Source organism: Mustela lutreola, chromosome 4, assembly GCF_030435805.1.
Source record: "Mustela lutreola isolate mMusLut2 chromosome 4, mMusLut2.pri, whole genome shotgun sequence".
Classification (NCBI taxonomy): domain Eukaryota; kingdom Metazoa; phylum Chordata; class Mammalia; order Carnivora; family Mustelidae; genus Mustela; species Mustela lutreola.
The window spans coordinates 153,950,980-153,970,225 of NC_081293.1; the positions used below are offsets into that span (position 1 = coordinate 153,950,980).

General features: G+C 38.9%; 1 protein-coding gene across 1 annotated transcript in view; it reads right to left on the reverse strand.

Moving 5' to 3' along the window:
* Positions 1 to 1,755: 1,755 nt before the first annotated feature.
* Positions 1,756 to 19,246, reverse strand: part of HIBADH (3-hydroxyisobutyrate dehydrogenase) — a 106,555-nt gene continuing 89,064 nt past the window's right edge. Inside the window, exons 5-8 of the mRNA XM_059171437.1 lie at positions 16,327 to 16,460; positions 14,212 to 14,288; positions 7,055 to 7,211; positions 1,756 to 2,702 (exon numbers count right to left, since the gene is read on the reverse strand). Coding sequence (XP_059027420.1) covers positions 2,544 to 2,702; positions 7,055 to 7,211; positions 14,212 to 14,288; positions 16,327 to 16,460 — 527 coding nt within the window. The 3' untranslated portion in view covers positions 1,756 to 2,543. The remainder of the gene's footprint in view (positions 2,703 to 7,054; positions 7,212 to 14,211; positions 14,289 to 16,326; positions 16,461 to 19,246) is intronic.

Genomic DNA, 19,246 nt, shown 5'->3' on the forward strand with positions numbered 1-19,246 from the left:
CACTAACCTTGGATTCTTCCTTGGACTTCTCCCTTCCTTTCTCGTCCTATCCCTCAGTTAGTGGATCTTTTATATTCAACTCTAACCACTTCTTGCCTCCCCCATCATTTACATTCTGGCCCCAGCCCCTACTGCTTCTCATCTGGATTACTACAATTCCCTCCTACCTTGTCTCCTTGCTTCCACCCTTGCCCCTACACTCCACTTTCCACACAGCAGCCAGAATGATCCCTTTAAAGAGTAGGAGAGACCACATCAATCCTCTAAATGAAATGCTCAATGGGCTGGCATGATAGGATGTTTGCAAACTGGCCACCTTAGTGCCTTTCTTTGTGCCCTTACTCTAATGTTGTCCACTCCTCCTTGGACTTTGGGCTTGACTATGTGATTTGCCTCGACCAATGGGACAGTAGAGCCATGAAACAAGCAGAACCCCACAAAGTGTCTGTTCACTGGGGCTTGTCCTATGTTGCTGTTGAGAGTCTTTCTACCACCAGGTGAAGAAATCCAGATTAGCCTCCTGGACCATGTGGAGAAAAGCCCCATCCATTCTAGCTGTCCCAGCTGAATGAGGCCAAACTAGACCCTCCAGCTCCAGAGGAGTTGGCCCAGTGCCAACCCAGAGAATCTTGAAAAATAATAGACATTTGTTATTTTAAGCCACTAAGTTTTTGGTGGCAATGTAGCAGTTAGCTTTTGTTTTGGCTGACTAATACAATGCTAATTTTGCTCGGAATAAAAGCCAAGGAGCGCCTGGGAGGCTCAGTTGGTTAAGCGTCTGACTCTTGGTTTCAGCTCAGGTAGTGATCTCACGGTCTTGAGATTGAGTCCTGCACTGGGCGCTGTGCAGAGCGCAAAGCCTGCTAAAGTTTCTCTATCCCTCTTTCTCTCCCTCTGCCCCTTCCGCACCTAACTCTGCCCTCTCTCTCTCAAAAAAGAAAAAAAAAAAAAGCCAGTATCCTAACCTAGCCTAAAAGGCCCTACAAGATCCGGCTCCCCTCATCTTGTGACTTCACTTACAGCCTCCTTGTAATTCATCATATCTAACATTATCCTACCTTTGGGCCTCTGTACATTGTTACTTGTTCCTAGAATATTCTTTCCTCGGATACCTGCATGGCTTGTCTCCTCACTTCCTTGTCACATCTCCGTTCAAATGCCACCTTAAGCACCCTAACAGAACGGACGGGCACTTCCCATCCTCCCCCCTTATCCTGCCTTCTTGCCTTATTATTATCTGACATATGCATGAAACATTTATTTCTTGTCTATCACATTCCCTCACACACACACACGAGACACCAGAATTTATGGTCTACAAGGGCAAGACTTTGTTCTGTTCATTGCCATAGCCCCAGCCCTTTTAACAGTGCCTGGAATTTTTTATGACCAGCAAAATGATGACAAGAGTAGTACTTCTGCCAAATTTGGTGTCTAGGTCTATCAACAAGAATATTCTTAGGGGCTGTGGTAGGGAAAGTGGCAACTGTACTCAACACTGGGGGATATTCCATTTAATGCAGGCTGAGTTCCCATGCACCCACAATCTAGAAAATATTCAAATGAATGCCCATTAAGGATTCAAACAGAGCCCAGCAGGACGCTGACCTCCACCGCCCAAGCGAAACTCTGTTCCTTTTGACTTCCCTCCCATCCTTTTCTTCCCACCCTTTCCCCATCAGTCCCTAACACCAGTTTGTCAGATCATTTCGTTGTTCACCAAATGGCTGGAAAGACACAAAAACTCCAAGAAAGTATTATCTGCATAGAAATTTATTTGAGTTCAAAATAATACAGTTATATTTAGAATAATGTAATAATTATCTAAAGCATATATCATTGGCTCTGAAACAATTCTAAAGATGTCATTCTTTTGAAGTCAAAAAATAGGTAGTAAGAATGTACAAGGAAGCAAAAATATAAAAAACAAGTTTGCTGAGTATTGGGAGTTGTAACAAGGACACACTAAGGTAATGTAACAGAGTCCAAATTCTAAAACATGCAGCAAGGAGTTCTCTAGCTTTATCAACTCCCTGGAAAATTGGTGACCCCAATCCTGCACGAATACCACCACTTGGGTAACAGGACAAACTTCCCGAGGGACACAGGCAGTCACTCACTATACGTCCCCCTATTCTCCCTCCTTTCCCCAAATCAATTTCTTTTCTTTTCTTTCAGATCAGTTTCATCCTGGCGAAAACATGTTTGGTTTTATTTGTGAAGTGGAGTAAATAACACCCTGATTGAAGTATGCAATGATGTAGTTGAAGATGCTCAGGGATCAAACTTTTGAAAAAGGTTAATCAGCTGGTTAGCAGAGACCATCAGTGGCTTGCAGGAAAATAAATTCCAATAACACATTTGCTAAACAGATAAAAAGAATTAGCAGTTAAAAATGGGTGAAAAAATCCTACAGTTTACTGGGACCTAGACAATCAAAAGCAGACAGGTGACCTTTGATTAGACCCATTACTTGTGGAGTGAGCTAAAAGGAGGCTCCAAGATAGTTTGGTGTTCAACAGTGTCCACGGCCAAGGGCAAACTCAGAAGCTCTCCTCCTCTCGTAGAAACTGGAAGACGGCCGAGAAGTCTTTCTTTGAGTAACCCTTCGCACACATCATCCTGTAGATCTGATGGGCTTGGCTGCCCAGAAGGATTGGGCTCTTTGTGCTGGTGGCAGAGTCTTGTGCCAACCCCAGATCCTAAATCAAACAAGGGCAGGAGGGAACACATTGAGACTGGCAGTCAGAGCTCATTTTGGAACTGTGGCTCCTAATGCTTTGGTTTCCAAGAAGGAGAAATGAGGTCTGAAAAAATGAGATACTTACGAATACTGTGCCAAGTTATATGTATTTTTGTAAGTACTTTCATAGAGCTGTAAAACTGCTCTGGACAGAAACCTTAATTTCTGAGCGTCCTCTCCACTCCTCCGCCCAGACCTGTTTTGTTTTGACTTTGGACAGGGGTTACTATACAGATGAGAGCACATGGGAAATGTTTTTTCAAATCTGCAGAAGCCTGGAAGCCTAAGACAAACCCCATTATGACTGAATACCCGTTCAATCTCTTATTCAACACATTTTAGCAGTTGCTTTGGGTTGGGCACTGTTCCAAGGGCTGGTGATACAAGCATGATAAGACCCAGTCACTGTTCTCATGAAGCTTGGGGAAGATGGACAACAGAACAAATATTAGAACTTCAGACAATGACAAGCACTATAAAGAAAAATAAAGCAGGGCAAGGGCTTGGGAAGTGGCGAACAGCAAGGGCCGGGTGGAAGGAAGGGAGTCCTGGTAGAGGATATATTTAGGGACGCCGTCTCTGAGGTGAAGACCCCTGACCTACAATCTGAATGTCGGGGAGTAGTGAGTTCTTTGGAGAGTAAGGGGAAGAGAGTTCAGGTAGACGGAACATCAAGGTGTTGGGGGACATGGCTTGGATATTCAAGAAATAGCAAGCAGGCCAATGAGGCTGCATGTGAGCCAGGGGGCTGGAGAGGGAACTGAGTCCAGGATGGACACAGGTAAAACACGGCAGCTTTCAATTGTGTGGTAAGGAGTTGGGACATTAAGTGCAATGGGAAATCTGCCTTCATGACAAACAACCTTCAACATCTAAGAGAGCGAATGCTTCATTCTGAGGGTTTCAGAAAACTTACGGCTGCTTAAAAATAGGCAAAAGTTAACATTATACATCTTTGATAGTTAAACTGTAGCTAATGAAAATCCACTACCATAAAAATGGAATTTTGTCCAAACCTGAAATACATGGGGTTGCTGGGAGACAATGAAGGCTAGGATAATTGAAATAATATCCCCCAAATTTCATTTTATTTATGATTTTATAACAGCTGCAAACTGGTGGCAAAACCAATTAGATGATCTTCTTATCATTACCATCCTAACTTCTCCCCCCAGTGGAAAAGTCAGCAAAAAATGAAAGGGGAAAACAAGAAGCAAGATGAGAAACGCTTCTACTCTGAGGAACATCCTTGATAACAGAGCAGTTATCAATACTAACCACTCAAAGGAAAACCATTATTCAAAGGAAAAATAAGTCTCTTGAATTTGTATGATGGTATATGTGCAAACATGACTTTGTGCTTATCTGTATAATTTTCACAGGTAGACAAGAGATTTGAAAAAACTGCTTAACCTTAAATTCTTCTATAGCTTCCTAAAACTAAAAAGGGAGTTTAGTCATTACCCCCCCAGTGAACAAACATACAAGTGCCGTACTGCTTACGCCCAGCCAAACCTCTCTTGTTGCTATTGTTTGGCAGCGTATCTGCAAGACGTGTTATTTTCAAAAGATGGAGAGAAAATCTACATAGACTGCATTCAACTGTTACCCTAGTTAACTGGAACAGAAGAACTTGGACTTAAACATAACATACCGAAGGGGACACAAAACTACTGAGAAGACAAGTCAAGCGATTTTCAAATGGCAAGTGCATACCCCAGATAAAACCTAACAAAACCACAGACACGGACAGTGTGATAGCTTTGGTGCCTGCTGCCTTAAAGGGTGCACATTCTGAAAAGAGAAAAATGGTTAGTGTCTCAAAGTGTGAGAGGCTTGTCCATCTTGAAATGCAAACGGCATAAAGAAGGTGTCCTTTGAAGCTTATAATATGTAATTTAAAATAAACAGATTTTCCACTTCACTAATCAAATAAAATATTTATGAATCCAAAGCTAAGTGGCTAGTTCAGGAAAAAATACAAAATAACTGTAATAAGGTTTCAACAAGTTAATGGAGGACCAAGTTGTTATGTTACCAGGAAATGGTCCTCCCTTGGGGGAGGACCAAGAGTCATCATGCTTTTCCATACGTTGTTCTGCAGTGGCCATCACAGACATCTAGGCTGGAGAGTGCAAAAGATTAATCTAGTTTTCATATTGACTATGTTCTGATTATATACACATAGCATGTTAGAATTTTATGATGTTAAGACCTAGAAATAAATGTATAAGCCTCTACTTCAACAACACACTAACATCATATCCCCTAGAACAATACATTTAATAGCAGTTGAGTAAAACATCTCTTAGGAAGTAAAGACTTGATCTGCTCAAGCAGGAAGGACTGCTTTAATCAATGGGGCATCAACGGGGATTTCTTTAATCTCCATCAGTTTCTCTATACGAGTTTAATTAGCTATGGTGCGTTTTTGTTAATAGCAATCCAAAGTGATGACAGATTTTTTTTTAAGTTCCTTTCTAAGTCCTCGCATTCCAAGCAAAATTGGTAAGTCTTCCTCTTTATAAGGGAAATTGCAACTGATGAGAGCAAAGGAGAACAGTAATTTCCGTCTGTTTCACTCCCGCGCGGTCTCATGCTGTTAATGGAAAGTGCTATCGTTGATGATCAAGAACATCGTTTTAAAGAAAAGACCTTAACCGTGGCAGCTTCTTCCTGGGGAGGGTCCCCACAGCAAACGGCAAAAGCAGAGGTGTACCACACAGGGGAGGACAGCAAGGGCGGAGTTCCCAGACAAAGTCAGCACTGCAGAGGACCTGAGGCCAGACAAATCCACCTGACCCTTTTGACGAGAAGCCTCCTACTTCTTACTACTCTCCTTGTTAGCTGCTTGCTCTGCTCTGACCATTAGTGGTATTGCCGGAACCGAATAAGCTAGTGCCTCACAACCCACTTCATATGGAGATAGAATGGAAACTGAGCATAAATGCGATTCTTCCATCCTTCCACGTGCCCTAATAAATCACCCGCAGCTTCAATGAAAACAATACACTTAAGGAGCTACTTCCTGTTTCTAACAACAGCCACACTGCACAAGTACAAAAGCCTGTGTGGAGGCTATGGATGCAGACGGGCATAAAAATCAGTATTTTCTTAAATGAAACATGAGGGGAAGTCAAACTGCAAAATAAGAAATAGTTCAAGCACTGCTTTATCCCATTAATGTTTAAAGCATACTGACCATACGCCAGGAGCCGTGCCAGAGGCTGGGATGGAGGGCGCAAGGACAAACGGGGTGTAGGCAGAGGGGAGCAGCCAGGCTGGGGGTTTGCAAGTGAGAGCCAAGGAGAAATGAGTTCAGTACGGCCAAAGCGAAGAGAGGGGCTGCAATGGCAGAGACGAGCAGGTAGGCCAAGCAAAGACTAAATCATCAGTTTGCTGGTGGACTTTCATCTACAAGTGATTGGAAACCATGAGAGAAACATGGTGGGAGAAAAGGGACACTCGGAGTTTTAGATCTCAGGGGCCCTCTCTTTCCCGTGATGTAGAAAATGAACCAGAGAGGACTCTGAAAGGCAAGGAGACCAGTAAAGGGCTGATGTGGTATAATCTAAAGGAAGCTCAGCCAAGGCACTCGTAGTGGCAGAGGAGGGGACTGCATGAATTCAAGGCATACTAAGGCACAGAATGGACAGAAGGCCATGGAAATAAAGGAATGTAAGCTGAATATGGTGTCCAGGTATAGGCTTTATTACTTTTGTAAAGGGTCAGGGCAGAGAGTCAATTATGGGGGCAGGGTGGGGTAAGGAATAGCTCTATGCAGAAACCTGGAAGGCTATTCCCCAACAAGCTTATTTTCTAAAGTTGAGATCACAGATATGAGGTCAACAATTTGTTTTTTCAAATGACTTTTCACATAAATACACACATGTTCTTAAAGCAGGAAGATGTATTTAGAAATCTAGTATCACAAGAAAGATCTCTCTTTTGTGATGGGTACACCCAATATCAATGTATTATCAGAAAATTCTTAGCCCTCCCATTCTAAGGACTTGGTAAATTAATGGAAATTACTGATGAAGAATGAAATTTTACCAACTCATATTACAAACAAACCCCAAAACACACAAAATCAAACTCCCAGCCTATTCTTCTCATCTGAAATGAACATGATAAGGGTTTTTAATCAAAGCTTTTAATTGAAGTTTTTAATCATTTCCAGTGAGTGAGTGAATCACTATTTTAGTAATTTTGCCTTCTATACACATATGCTTTGTTAAAAGGGGGTGGGGGATTAGACCACTGAGCACTTCTTCCCTCTCCCTTGGGTCGTCTCTGCATTTACCATACCTTAGCCATGAGTGTTGCTCCGAATCCACCCTGATAGTTATTAGCCGACGGTACTCCATCCATCACCCCCGGCACAGGATTGTAAGTGTCACTTGACCAACACCGTCCTGAGCTCATATTTAGGATTTTAGCCAATAGTTTTGGGTCAAGCCCTAACCTGTCAAAGGTCAAAGAAAAGAAGTGTTAGATGTCAAAATGTACAAGTCATGCGTGACTTACTTATGTATGAGGATGTTCCATCTTCTTTCTCCATTTATTGTATGTCTTCAAAAATCAAAGCAGATTGATGAGAGCAAAGAACTGAATCTTAAATTATAGGGCATTAAAAGCCAGTGATTTAATATTTCAGAGCCAGGAAGTTCTGCCCTGAGAGAAAACCCTCCACACTATCCTACTTTGGAGAAACATCCCACAATTGCCGAAGTGATGTTGGTTTATCACACACATGGGTTTTCTAGTCTTTTGGATACTATTGCATTTATGTGTCACACAAGAACCTTAAACCAATGTGATCATCTAAATTCTACATTCTTCACTCACAAATGATATATTTCAGAAAGAAATAATGACAGATAAACTGTGCATCATGGGAGTCCTTGTGGATGCATTTATATGCATGTTTATTCTGTTAGCTTTTACAAGAATGGATGCAAGAGATGAGCCATGTGCCATAAGATGAGCTTAAGTTATCCTTATAAAAGAAGACATTTCTTGCCGCAAACTTTTCCTTATTTATTAAATCTTCATTAGATGATCCTGCTTATGAAGCAAGTCTGCACAGAGCTGTGACATATGCTATCTATTCAGAGACATGCATTATAGTTCTGGGTCAACTGCTGATAAGGTTACTGATCCTGATAAAACAAAGCTTGCCCAAGCGGAAACATCATTTGTTCTATCACTGAGCTGATGGCATCAACGGCTGTTCAATGTGGACCCAGAAAAAAAGAGCATCAGAATGCTGTAATACTTTGATTCTGAGTATCTTAATGCAGCTTGGGAAGCAGAGTTTGACTAAGTATCACTGAATCGAGTTTCAAATAAAACTTTCTACCTAGCAATCTATTAGTTTCTTTCATACAAAGAGCCATTATAAGATAATTGTCATAAAAGCTTTCTGCTTTTTCTTAGGACCAATCTCTTCCAGAATTTAAAACAAAACAAAACAAAACAAAAAGGCTGAAAAGAGACACACAAAAATGTAAAACAGATTGCGCATTTTGGCATGCCCAAGTTCTTGTTTACTTCCTGTGTTTGAAACCTATGTCTTTATTTCCCAGTGTGAGTATCATAACCAGTACAACATTCTTCCAATGCTAGAGCGGAGGGCTAGGGCTCATAGTCAGGATATGTATGGATTTACCACATAATACAACTGTTACATGATCAGGCTTTCGAGAAGTAGCCATGGTCCAAGGAATATATATGACATGCCACATATGTGAATCCATATGCTGGGCCATATTATTACAGTGGGTTTTCTTAAGGATTATAACAGAGAAGATTCACTCTAAATTGGCTGCCATACATTCCATTCAATGGTGGACTGCCAGAAAGAAACCCAACAGTTCATTCATTCTTTTATAAAAATCCAAGTTTGTTACTGGTGTAGTTTGCTATTGCTGCTTTCTTTCCCCTTTTAAATAAAATGAGGCCATCAGTACGCTGTTCTAGCAGATAACTTGGGAAAAGATAAAGCTGATGTGCATAGGGAATAATGTGAAAATTATTAATTTTTTAAAAATCCCATGTATATTAACAACGAGTTCATCTGCTCTAACTGCAAAAATATTCTTTAAGCACCACTGTTCAAGAATGTCGATGCCTACTGTGTTCCATGAGTGGGGAACATTTTTAAGACCCCAAAACGTGGTTCTTCCCTTTCACTTGAAATATCATTTAGGCGCTTCGGAATTTAGGTTTTCTTTCAAAATGGCTCATCATATTTAAAGCAGCAGAGATGCTCCTCTCTTTGTAATCTCCCTGGTTATACTCAACAGTAGCTCACAACAGTATTTCCCGCTACAGCAGTTCATGCTCTCTCTCTAGTACTCACCAAAATGGTAAGCAAAGCTTATTATCCTTTGTAAAACCCTACATTTCATTTTTCTTGAGTGTTCAAGGAAAAATACTGGCACTGATTTATGGAACCCTGTTTGGTGAACATAGTACTATTTAGAAGCATCCCGAGGGGCACGCAAAAAAAGCCAGGTGGCAGTTGTTATGTGCTCACTTTCAAATCTGATGCATCCCCACTGTGCTGACTCCCCTTTAGGAGCCGGCTGCTCCCTCTCTGCTTTTCCTCCCCCGACTCACCACCCTACAGCAAAATGTATCATTAAAAAGAGCAAGTTAGAAGTGTTTTGCATTTCATCTTTCTGAGGATTCTTTCACTGGCACATATATAACTGACAGTTAAAATTAGACATAATATTAAAATCAGTTACTGAAGTCCTCTGTCTTCCACTGTGCCTAAGGCTTGTAATGGTCTGAAACCAGCTAGAATACACAGTAATTGTCATTCAGAGAGTCTATCCTAGAACGTCATGCTTCACTGGAGAAGACTGAGTTTCCATTTGAAATCAACAAATTAATCCAAGACAGGTATCTGAAAGGGCAAGTTTAATAGGAAGCAGCTACTGGGCTCTCAACCATGATAAAATGTTATTGCTGTTTCCCTGTAAATTGGCTGGGAACATATGATACTTTCTGCATAAGAGCCCCATTGCTGTTCAGGAGATATACAGCTCAAGCCATCAAAAGGATGACAGTCTGTCAGTCCCCATAATAACTTGCCACTGGATGTGGTTCGAGAGTGTGCGCGTGCATGCATGTGGCTTTACAATTGCTGGAATGTTCTCTGATATAAACAGAGAATGAATTCATTGCTCTGACCGCATATATAATACAACTCAAACAAACGTCACTGTCAAATCTACTCACCTTTAAATCACAAGAATTCTAAATGAACTTTTGAGAGAAGTAAAAATGATGCATACACTGTAAAAAAAAAATATTTTTAAAGAGAATCCAAATGTTTGCCTTCACGTAACTGAGGCTTTTAAAAAGGACCAAAAAAGTTTGTTGACCTTTTATTCTCTAGAAGTATCTATGGTGTCTGGTTTTATGGAAGAACAAAACAAATTATGTCACTAAACTGAGATGTTTGTATCACAGAAACAGATCTGAAAATGAAATACTTAAGACTATGTCAGTTTTAATCAATCATTCACTTACTCATCATTGTTTACAGGATCTGCCATGTGCAGGCACTGTGCTTGGAGCCAAGGAGACAGAGTAAAGAAGCTAAGAAGAGGCTGTGTCTGCCTTCCAGGAATGAGCACATTGAGACACATACACACAGGTCACGTTCACCTGAGGCAAGAGAAGTGTCTCCCTTCTCTATCTCTTCCCTTTTCATCCATGTGACAAACCTTCACTAAGGACGTACTATGTGCTAGGTATGTCCTTAAGATGCAGCAATGAGCAGATAAAACCAACCCCTCTCAGGGAGCATGCATTCTAGTTGGGGAGACAGGCAATAAATAAACACACAAATAGACACAACAGCTGGTGAAAAGTGCTATGAAGAAACTACTTTAAAAGTAAAACTCAATTCAAACACTAACCACCAGCACCGCCAACAATCACATCGATATCTATCACATAGAGCATAATAATGCGCCAGGAACTGCTTTCAAAGATTTACATGGATCAACTCATTTAATCTTAGCAACAACCCTGTAGCTAGGTACTATTATTTCTGTCATTTTATAGATGAGAAAGCTTAAGTCTGTAGCGGAGCTGGGATGCAGGTATGGACAGACACCCAAAATCCCACCATCCCGAGTCTCATGGCATTACACAGGTAGTGAACTTAATAGTCAATAAGCCAATACGATGGTGTTTTGTCAGTTTATTAAGAAACTCGGTCAAACTTTTATTATGAATCTTTTGCCACTTGGTATCTACTGCATATGGATTAGGTATACAACTAAGAGGCTTCAGGTCATCATCACCTAAATGAAAACCTAACAGCATCCAAAGGGCAGTAGTCAAGAAACTAAAATTATGCTTGTGGGAAAGTTCTCATCTTGAACAGCCTTCCAAAAGTTCAACTGTTTTAAGTTTCCTTTAACGTGGGAAGAAGACAATTTGGTTGTTGCTAGAGGGGCCTGGGCCCTCCCTGGTTAGTAATGCAAATGGCCTGCTACACCACTAATATCGAATAAAGAGAAAAACAAAAAGTCAGTTCCAGTGGAGCAAAAATAAAAACACAGTAACAAACCCTCCATTATCACAATTCTTCTGTCCTGATGCACAGGAATAAAACTTCTCTAATGCAAGCAGGTCACCTTTGGTGTCAGAAAACTAACGTTCTAAGTTCCAACTAGAACCCAACTGGAAGGTAGAAAGGTCCAATAAAAAAGATTCTCAAAATATGTTGTATACCCATATTTTTTATACTTCACTTTTTTTATAGCATTTTAAAAATTTCACTAACATCCATAAAGAATCACTGTAAAAGATCATAGGGTCAATAAGAGTTTTAAACTATAAGATTTTATTCTTCCAGTTTTTAAAAAAAAATGGGAAACAGCATTCTAGGAAAAATGCTGACTTATGAGGATGAAGTTAATCAGAAATGATCACTTCCTAGGATTAGGTGACTCAATTTGTAAATGTTGACATTAATGTTCTAAAAAAATTTCACTTCAGAGTGAACAGAATATAAATGTGGCTGAGCCACTTGGATGCTATACTACTTTGTGGGAATTTACTACTTGGGAATTTATGTTGCTGATGCCAATTTTCTCTTTCACCTTGCAAAGCTCAATAAATCGTGGCCACTCTCTATACTCTATTAGAGAACAATCCTGTCATTTTAAACCACGTCTGTAAACCACCGAGCAAAGACAATAGCAAAAGCCATCATTTTTAGGACTTTCAACCCACTGAAAGTCTTTGTAAGACAAAACTGATAAAATCCTAATGTTATGAAAATAAGCAACCCATTAGTATAACCGGAAGCACCAGAAACTTACAAATTATTATAACAGTTAAGTAAAACTAGGGAGTTCCTAATTGTGTCCGTTCTTTATGTGTAGTATATGTAAATATATAAATATATAATGGTACAAATTTATATAAATATATATGTGTGTGTATACAGAAAGATATTTAAATATAGATATATACATAATTAATTATGTACAGTTTCCAAAAAAATTAAACATTAAAAGGTTCATCTTTCTAAACACTGTTTTTATCAGTGTATTAAGGTCAATTATAAAGGAAAATCTATTGTTGCTTTTGCTCTTAACATTTCTATTTGGAATTTTATCACTTTTCATTTTCTCTTTGTAATCACAATTCACTGTAATAGCCAATGTATATATTTCATTGTACACATTTATTCAATTCATTTGATTCGAGTGACTTGCATACTATTCTTTATTACCTGGTGTTTGGAGTTAGACTTCTATAAGCACTAACCATATAAAAATTTCATTTTAGAATAGCAAGTAACCATCTAATAAGAATTTTGCTAGGAACATTATCTGAGGAAGACCAGAGGATGTATCATTGTGCCTCAGGAATACCCTGATCCAGTGATGCTCAGATAAGAAGCAGGATATAAAACAAACTGGCAAAGATAGAGAGGGAAATTTCAGTAGAGCATAGCCTAGGTGATCTATGCTTTTGCTTTTTTATTATTAATTTATACCCAGAAGAATGAAGATAAAATTCTGAAAATGCATATGCATCCTAACGCTCTAATTCTATTGTCAACACCAATTAATTTTGTATGCAGTTTTGGTTCCAGAAGTTTACATATTCCTCTTTCATGAAATTAGTCTAGAGGACAGACATGAAAACAAGTTACTGGTAACAAGTTTCTCACTTATGAGGAAGTGACCCATAGCCTAAAACTGGCTACAGTACACACCACTCTGAACAGTTCCCTGTATACTACCAGTTTTATTACGGCTTTGTACAGATATGCCTTACCATCTTACAGACATTCAATTTTAAAATGTAAATGGTACAGGATATTGATAAACCAATTAGCACTGATGCAAAGCAAATTCCTCTTTTATCTCAATTACAACATGACAACTTAATAGGTCAAGATAGTTTAACATCTGAGACAAGGGCAATTCAATAAACAACGGCATCTTGATATGGTAATTAAGAGGAAATGTGAATCCATTACTGTGTTTTAAAAAATATCTCAAGCACTTTGGCTCTTTTTATTGCTTTTATCAAAAGCTGTGATATGAAACACTATTCTGATTTGTGATATATCTGGTAAGCAGCCAGGGGAAGTATGAAGAAAACACCTGAATAAAGCATCTGCCTAATTAAGCATTTTCTAAAGTAAGAAACGTAAATTTATTTTCATGAAATACAAAACATTCAAAAAATTAATTAGGTGATTAATCATATGTAACATTCCTAACCCAAAAGATTAAAGGCTAAAATTAAGACATTAACCTTAAGCATTCTAAAGGATGATGATCATCACAGGAGAACAAAATTCCTGAATCACTTTAAGCAAAGTATAAATGCCAATTTATTTTAACGGAAAGATAGGTCCTTAAGGTAAAGTAACAAAACCACAAGCAAGTTAAAATGAAAGAATTATGCACATGAGCTGCAGCTCTATGACTGCCATCCAGTTTGTCCCAAGACTAAAAAGCCGAGGGCCCTTTTAATGTAGATTTTGGAGACTATATTTAAAGTAGATACATAAAACCAGTCATGTGGTATGATAACACTTGGAAGTGACTATACATTAAAATGCTGTTTTATACAAATTTGTCCTACACTGCCAAAGTATGCTTAAATTTTATAGTAAAAGTGTTTCTTGTATTTCAATACAATAGCAGAAATGGAGCTCCTATATAAAAGGGATAATGTAACTTCGAACATACAGCACAATACATTTTATGGCTATGGCAGAGTATTCATGCTCTCCAGGGTCCTACTGGTCGTCAAATAAGCAAAGTCTATTAAAGTTCAATAATGAAGTACTTTCATAATGTTCCTGGATCAACTCATTTATCTCTCATGAACTTTTTTTTCAACATCAGAAAATCAAATAGGGAAGCTCATAAAAATTGTTAGTACATGAAAATATATAGTCAACAAACCTGATTCCAAGATTCATAGCTTCAGCAGTTCCAATCATACTAATAGCTAACAGCATGTTGTTGCAGATCTTTGCAGCCTGAAAATAAACAGAGTACATATTAAATACCTTTTATTTTCAAGTCATAGCTCACAGGAAGTTGTTTTTTACCCAACTCTCAGAGCATTTAACTGTTGATCCTCTCAAATGGGCAAAGGAACGTGGTGCCACATGCTTCCTTCTGAGCTTACCAGGTCATCTGGGAGCAGACCCTTCCACTGGGTCAGAACCCCACTGTGGTGACCAAGCACCTCCTGTGGGCTCTGACTATAAGGCATACCGATTGATCGATCTTATGTGGCATGACTGCTCTTTTTTTTATCAGTTTCATTGAGATAGAGTTGACATATAGCACTGTGTAACTTTAGGTTGTTCAGCATAATGATCTGACTGACACACATCATGCAATGGTTACCATAAATTTAGTTAACATCCATCATCTCATACAGATACAAAAAAATACGTGTACATATATATTTTTTTCCTTGTGGTGAGAACTCTTAGGATTTACTCTTAACAACTTTTATATACATCATACAGCAGTGTTAGCTCTAGCCATCATGTTATACACAAAATCCCAAGCACAAGTGCTCTTTATGGAATGGGGCTGACATTCTAATTGGGGCAACAGAGTTAACACAATAAAGATAAAGGCAACAAACACACGAACAAAAACAACTGAGTGGAAAATTGTATGGCTATAAGACAAAGACAGTAGAAACTCCAAGATCACTGAGGGCAGAAGCAGAGAGGAAATGGAGCTGAAACCCATCTCTTAGAAGGCCAGGCAGGAATCTAAATAGGCAAGAGAGAGAAAGGAGGAGATCAAAGAAAAAGACAAATATGTAAGAGGGATTAAATATATCAGAGCATGGGATGTTCCTGAGAGCAGTAAGAAAAGTGACTCATGTACATATGTTTTAAGGAATGGTGAGAAATTTAATAGTTAAGACTGGGGTAAGAGCCATGAAAGCAAGGGTGGAGAGTTAAAATTTGACCTGACAGAAAATAGGCATCTATTCAAAGTTTCAGAATGGGGATGTCTATGTATACAAACATCTTAATGGAGTTGGTCTCGGTTATAGTGTCGGGCAGAGCAGTAAACCCGGCATCCACGGTTTCTGAGCAGTACACAGAGCTAATGAGAAACTGGACCAGTTAATGTGAGGAATAGAGAAGACTGTCAACAACGAAAGATACTGAAGCAAAAATCAGCAGAACTTGGCAACTGGACAAGAGAATGGAGACAATAGGTATATCTGAAATAATACCAAAGTCTTGAGTAAGATAAGGAGGATGCCAGTGACCAGGACCAAGGATTAAGATGAGGGGAGATCTAGTGAGAGCATGTGTTTTGGTGAGAGGGGGGCAGCTAGTTTGATTTCAGAGTTCAGTGTTGTCATTCACCTCTATCTGATTAGAGAATTGATATATTTCTAAAGGAAAATTATTTGCTTTTCAAGAAAAAAATTAAAGTGTGTAGGTTATTTCTTCCTGACTGTATTACAGACAGAGCTTATAAAATAATTAGATGGAGGATAACAGCAACTCAGATTCCACGAGCACTTCAAATGGAAGCAGTTTTAAGAATGATTTCTGTGGTCACTAGGATGATACATCAGAATCTGAATGATGGAACTTTCAACATCTTTTTAAATAGTTAATTGGCTGATGTCTGCTTAAGTCCAACAGGAATGATGGAAAACTAATTTATTCCAAATTAATTTAAGAAAATCTGAGCAAAAAAGGGGGCACCAGGGTGGCTCAGTCAGTTAAGTATCTGACTCCTGATTTTGGCTCAGGCCAGGGTCTTGGGATCGTGGGATCTGGCCTGGAGTTGGACTCCACACTGGGCATGGGCTTGGGATTCTCTCTCTCCTCTTCTTCCTCTGCCCGTACCCAACCCCAACCCCATGAGCACTCTCTCTCTCTTTCAAAAACAAACAAAACAAAAACTCTCAGCAAGGAATCCACAGATTGAACAGAGTTGAGAAGAATACGAATGTGGTTGGAAAGAGAAATAAACATTAGCCAATTCTATATCATCAAGTCAGTGTCATTAACGTAAAGATGTTACCTGCCCGGTCCCAACAGCTCCACAATACACCACATTGGAGCCCATGCACCCCAGCAACTCCTGGGCAGCAGCAAATTCATCTTCGACTCCTCCCACCATAAATGTGAGGTTCCCAGACCGAGCAGCTCCCACACCTGAATGGTTTGGGGGGTAAAGGGATAGAACAAAAGGACACATTTCTTCAAGTGTTTAAGTAGATAATAAAATAACAGAAAATCTCAAAACAAATAAAAATATCTTGCCTCCAAATTGTATTTATGTCAGGCATGTAAAAGATAGTCTAAATCGCTTCTGGAATATGTGTGTGTGTGTGTGTGTGTGTATTTTTAAGGAAGCGCTACACCCAACATGGGGCTTGAACTTATGACCCCAAGACCAAGAGTCACGCTTACAGACTGAGCCAGCCAGGTGCCCTCTTCTAGAATATTTTGAAAATTAAGTAGCATGGAGTTTAATCCTAAACCAAAAGGGACATACAGATTCAAACTCTTATTCTGAGTTCATGGCATGAGTAATATGGGAAACTAAAATATGCATTAATTCACATGCACCTATTATTCTAAGAAATCTATCCAGTAAAAGGTAACTTGTGCCCTGACCAGTACAAGAACAGCCAGAGGGGTCTGCTGCCTAAGTCTGGATTTGGGGGGTCTCCGGCCCATTTGCTTGCTCTCCGTGTACCATTTGCAGATGATATCTACAAAGTGGAAGACCTGGCTCTTTCCCCTGGCAAGAGTCCTTTTCAAGGTAAAGAAAACAGTTGCTTATTTAGACTGATTATTCTGATGTGCATTTTCCAATCAATGTTATATGATTTTTCTTTTCCTTCCTCCTATATGCCTTTTGGGCAATTCTTCCTAGTGCTGTGAGCAGGAAGAAGAAATGAGCTTTGGTCTGGCTACTCCTTCACAGCTCTTAACAAAGGTCTGATGCATATTCATTGATTGAAATGATTGGTTAGCACACAAAACCTGTCCTAGGCATATCCTAAAAAAAGGAGGGGAAGCTTCATTCATCTAAATTGTTATTAACTCTAAATAAAACCAAGAGTATTATTATTGTTTTTAATATTAGAGAAATTTTAATTCATAATTTTCAAGTTAGATTTTGTTGATCAAAACCAGAAAAGCATGTGGGAGAGCTGTATTAGTATGATTTTTGCCTTTACACTTTATTTTATAGTACAGCTAGGAATAAAGAAATCGTAATTGTCTGTGCCATGTATCAAACCTGGCCATTAGAACAGACAACTGCAAGTAATGGCCTACTTTTTAATTTAATTTATTCAATGAAATACATAGTTTATTTATAAAAAGCCCAAGTGGAGAGATCCATATTTCACTGAAATTGTGAATATTTTGCTATTGCCAAGCCAAGCAGCCTTTTCCACTTTACAGTTGATGCTATTTTAACTAATCATTAAAAGCAAAAGAGGTCAGCATTATGTTAGCCAAATAATTGTGGAAAAGGGAGTGCCCATGTGTTATGAAAGCCTGAGATGCTCACACATAAGGTTAAATTACATTTCACAATATTTTCAGACACACTTTGGAAATGGTTATGTACAAAACCCAATTATAACAAATGCTTTTAATTAGCCAGTTTGTGTTCTTTGAACATTCTATAATGTTGAAGTTTAAGTGACTGTCACTTTGTTAGTTTCTAATTTACTTCACTAAGATGGTAGATCATCATTACTATTTTCCAATTCTTTTGCTCAATTTCTATACCCATTTTTATTCAAACCACATAACCACCCTTAGTCCTAATCCTGTTGCTCTGACCTAGGAATTAAGTAGACAACTTAAGTCAAACCTTACAAACAAATCCAGCACTATCCATCATAGGTCATAGCTTTGTATCTAGATTACAGATTACTAAATAGCTTCAGAGAGTCATTTATTAAAGGAAAATTAATGCTGACGATGGTTCTCAGCTGGTTAATCTTTTGACAGGTATACTTTCTCACTTGTTCAAACACATGCTTCAAAAAGAAGAAATAAGTTACTTAAGCAAGAGACCACAAAAGAAACAACTCATTTTTCAAGTCAGAGGTCTGTGGTACTTCCACACTCCTTCTCTCAAGGTGGTGGCATCATTATTAGGACTTTTTCATAGCCCACAATCCAATGTCAGGGCCTACTAAACTGGGTAATTCTAAAGGTTTGGAATTCTTCAGGACCAAATCCTGTCTTCCATACACATTCCTCTAAATGTGTGACTCTATGAAGCCTAGTCCCATTGCAAAGAAAAATTAAGATCTAAGTAATCCTAAAATAAATGGAACCATTTTGAGCTTAGGAAATACTATCTAGGAAGGTGGAACTCTAAAGCTATGTAAGACATCCTATAGAGGGGCGCCTGGGTGGCTCAGTGGGCTCTGCCTTTGGCTCGAGTCGTGATCTTGGGGTCCTGGGATCGAGCTCCACATCGGACTCTCTGCTCAGCGGGCAGCCTGTTTCCCCTCTCTCTCTGCTTGCCTCTCTGCCCACTTGTGATCTTTCTCTATTAAATAAATAAATAAATCTTAAAAAAAAAAAAAAAAGACATTCTATAGATTATAGAAGATCCTGTACAGATTTTGGATTCTATCAGTAATAAATAATACATTTATTATACTGTCATGCCACTTTAATTCAAGTCTATTTCCCAAAACAGACTACACACTTACACAGTTGCTAGAATATTGGGAGTATTTTAACTTTACATTTTAGTAACTGTATATACAAAATCAAAATATATCCTGTACTTAATTGTATTACAGCATTTACAACTCCAGTGCTTCTCTCCCATGACCACAGAATCAGAAAAACTGAACGCATTTGTACAAATGAAAAGGCAAATGTCCAAACCATACAAAGTAGGTGGCTGGACCATCCTGTTTTTAAAAGGACAGCCACCTACCACTTCTCCTGGAATC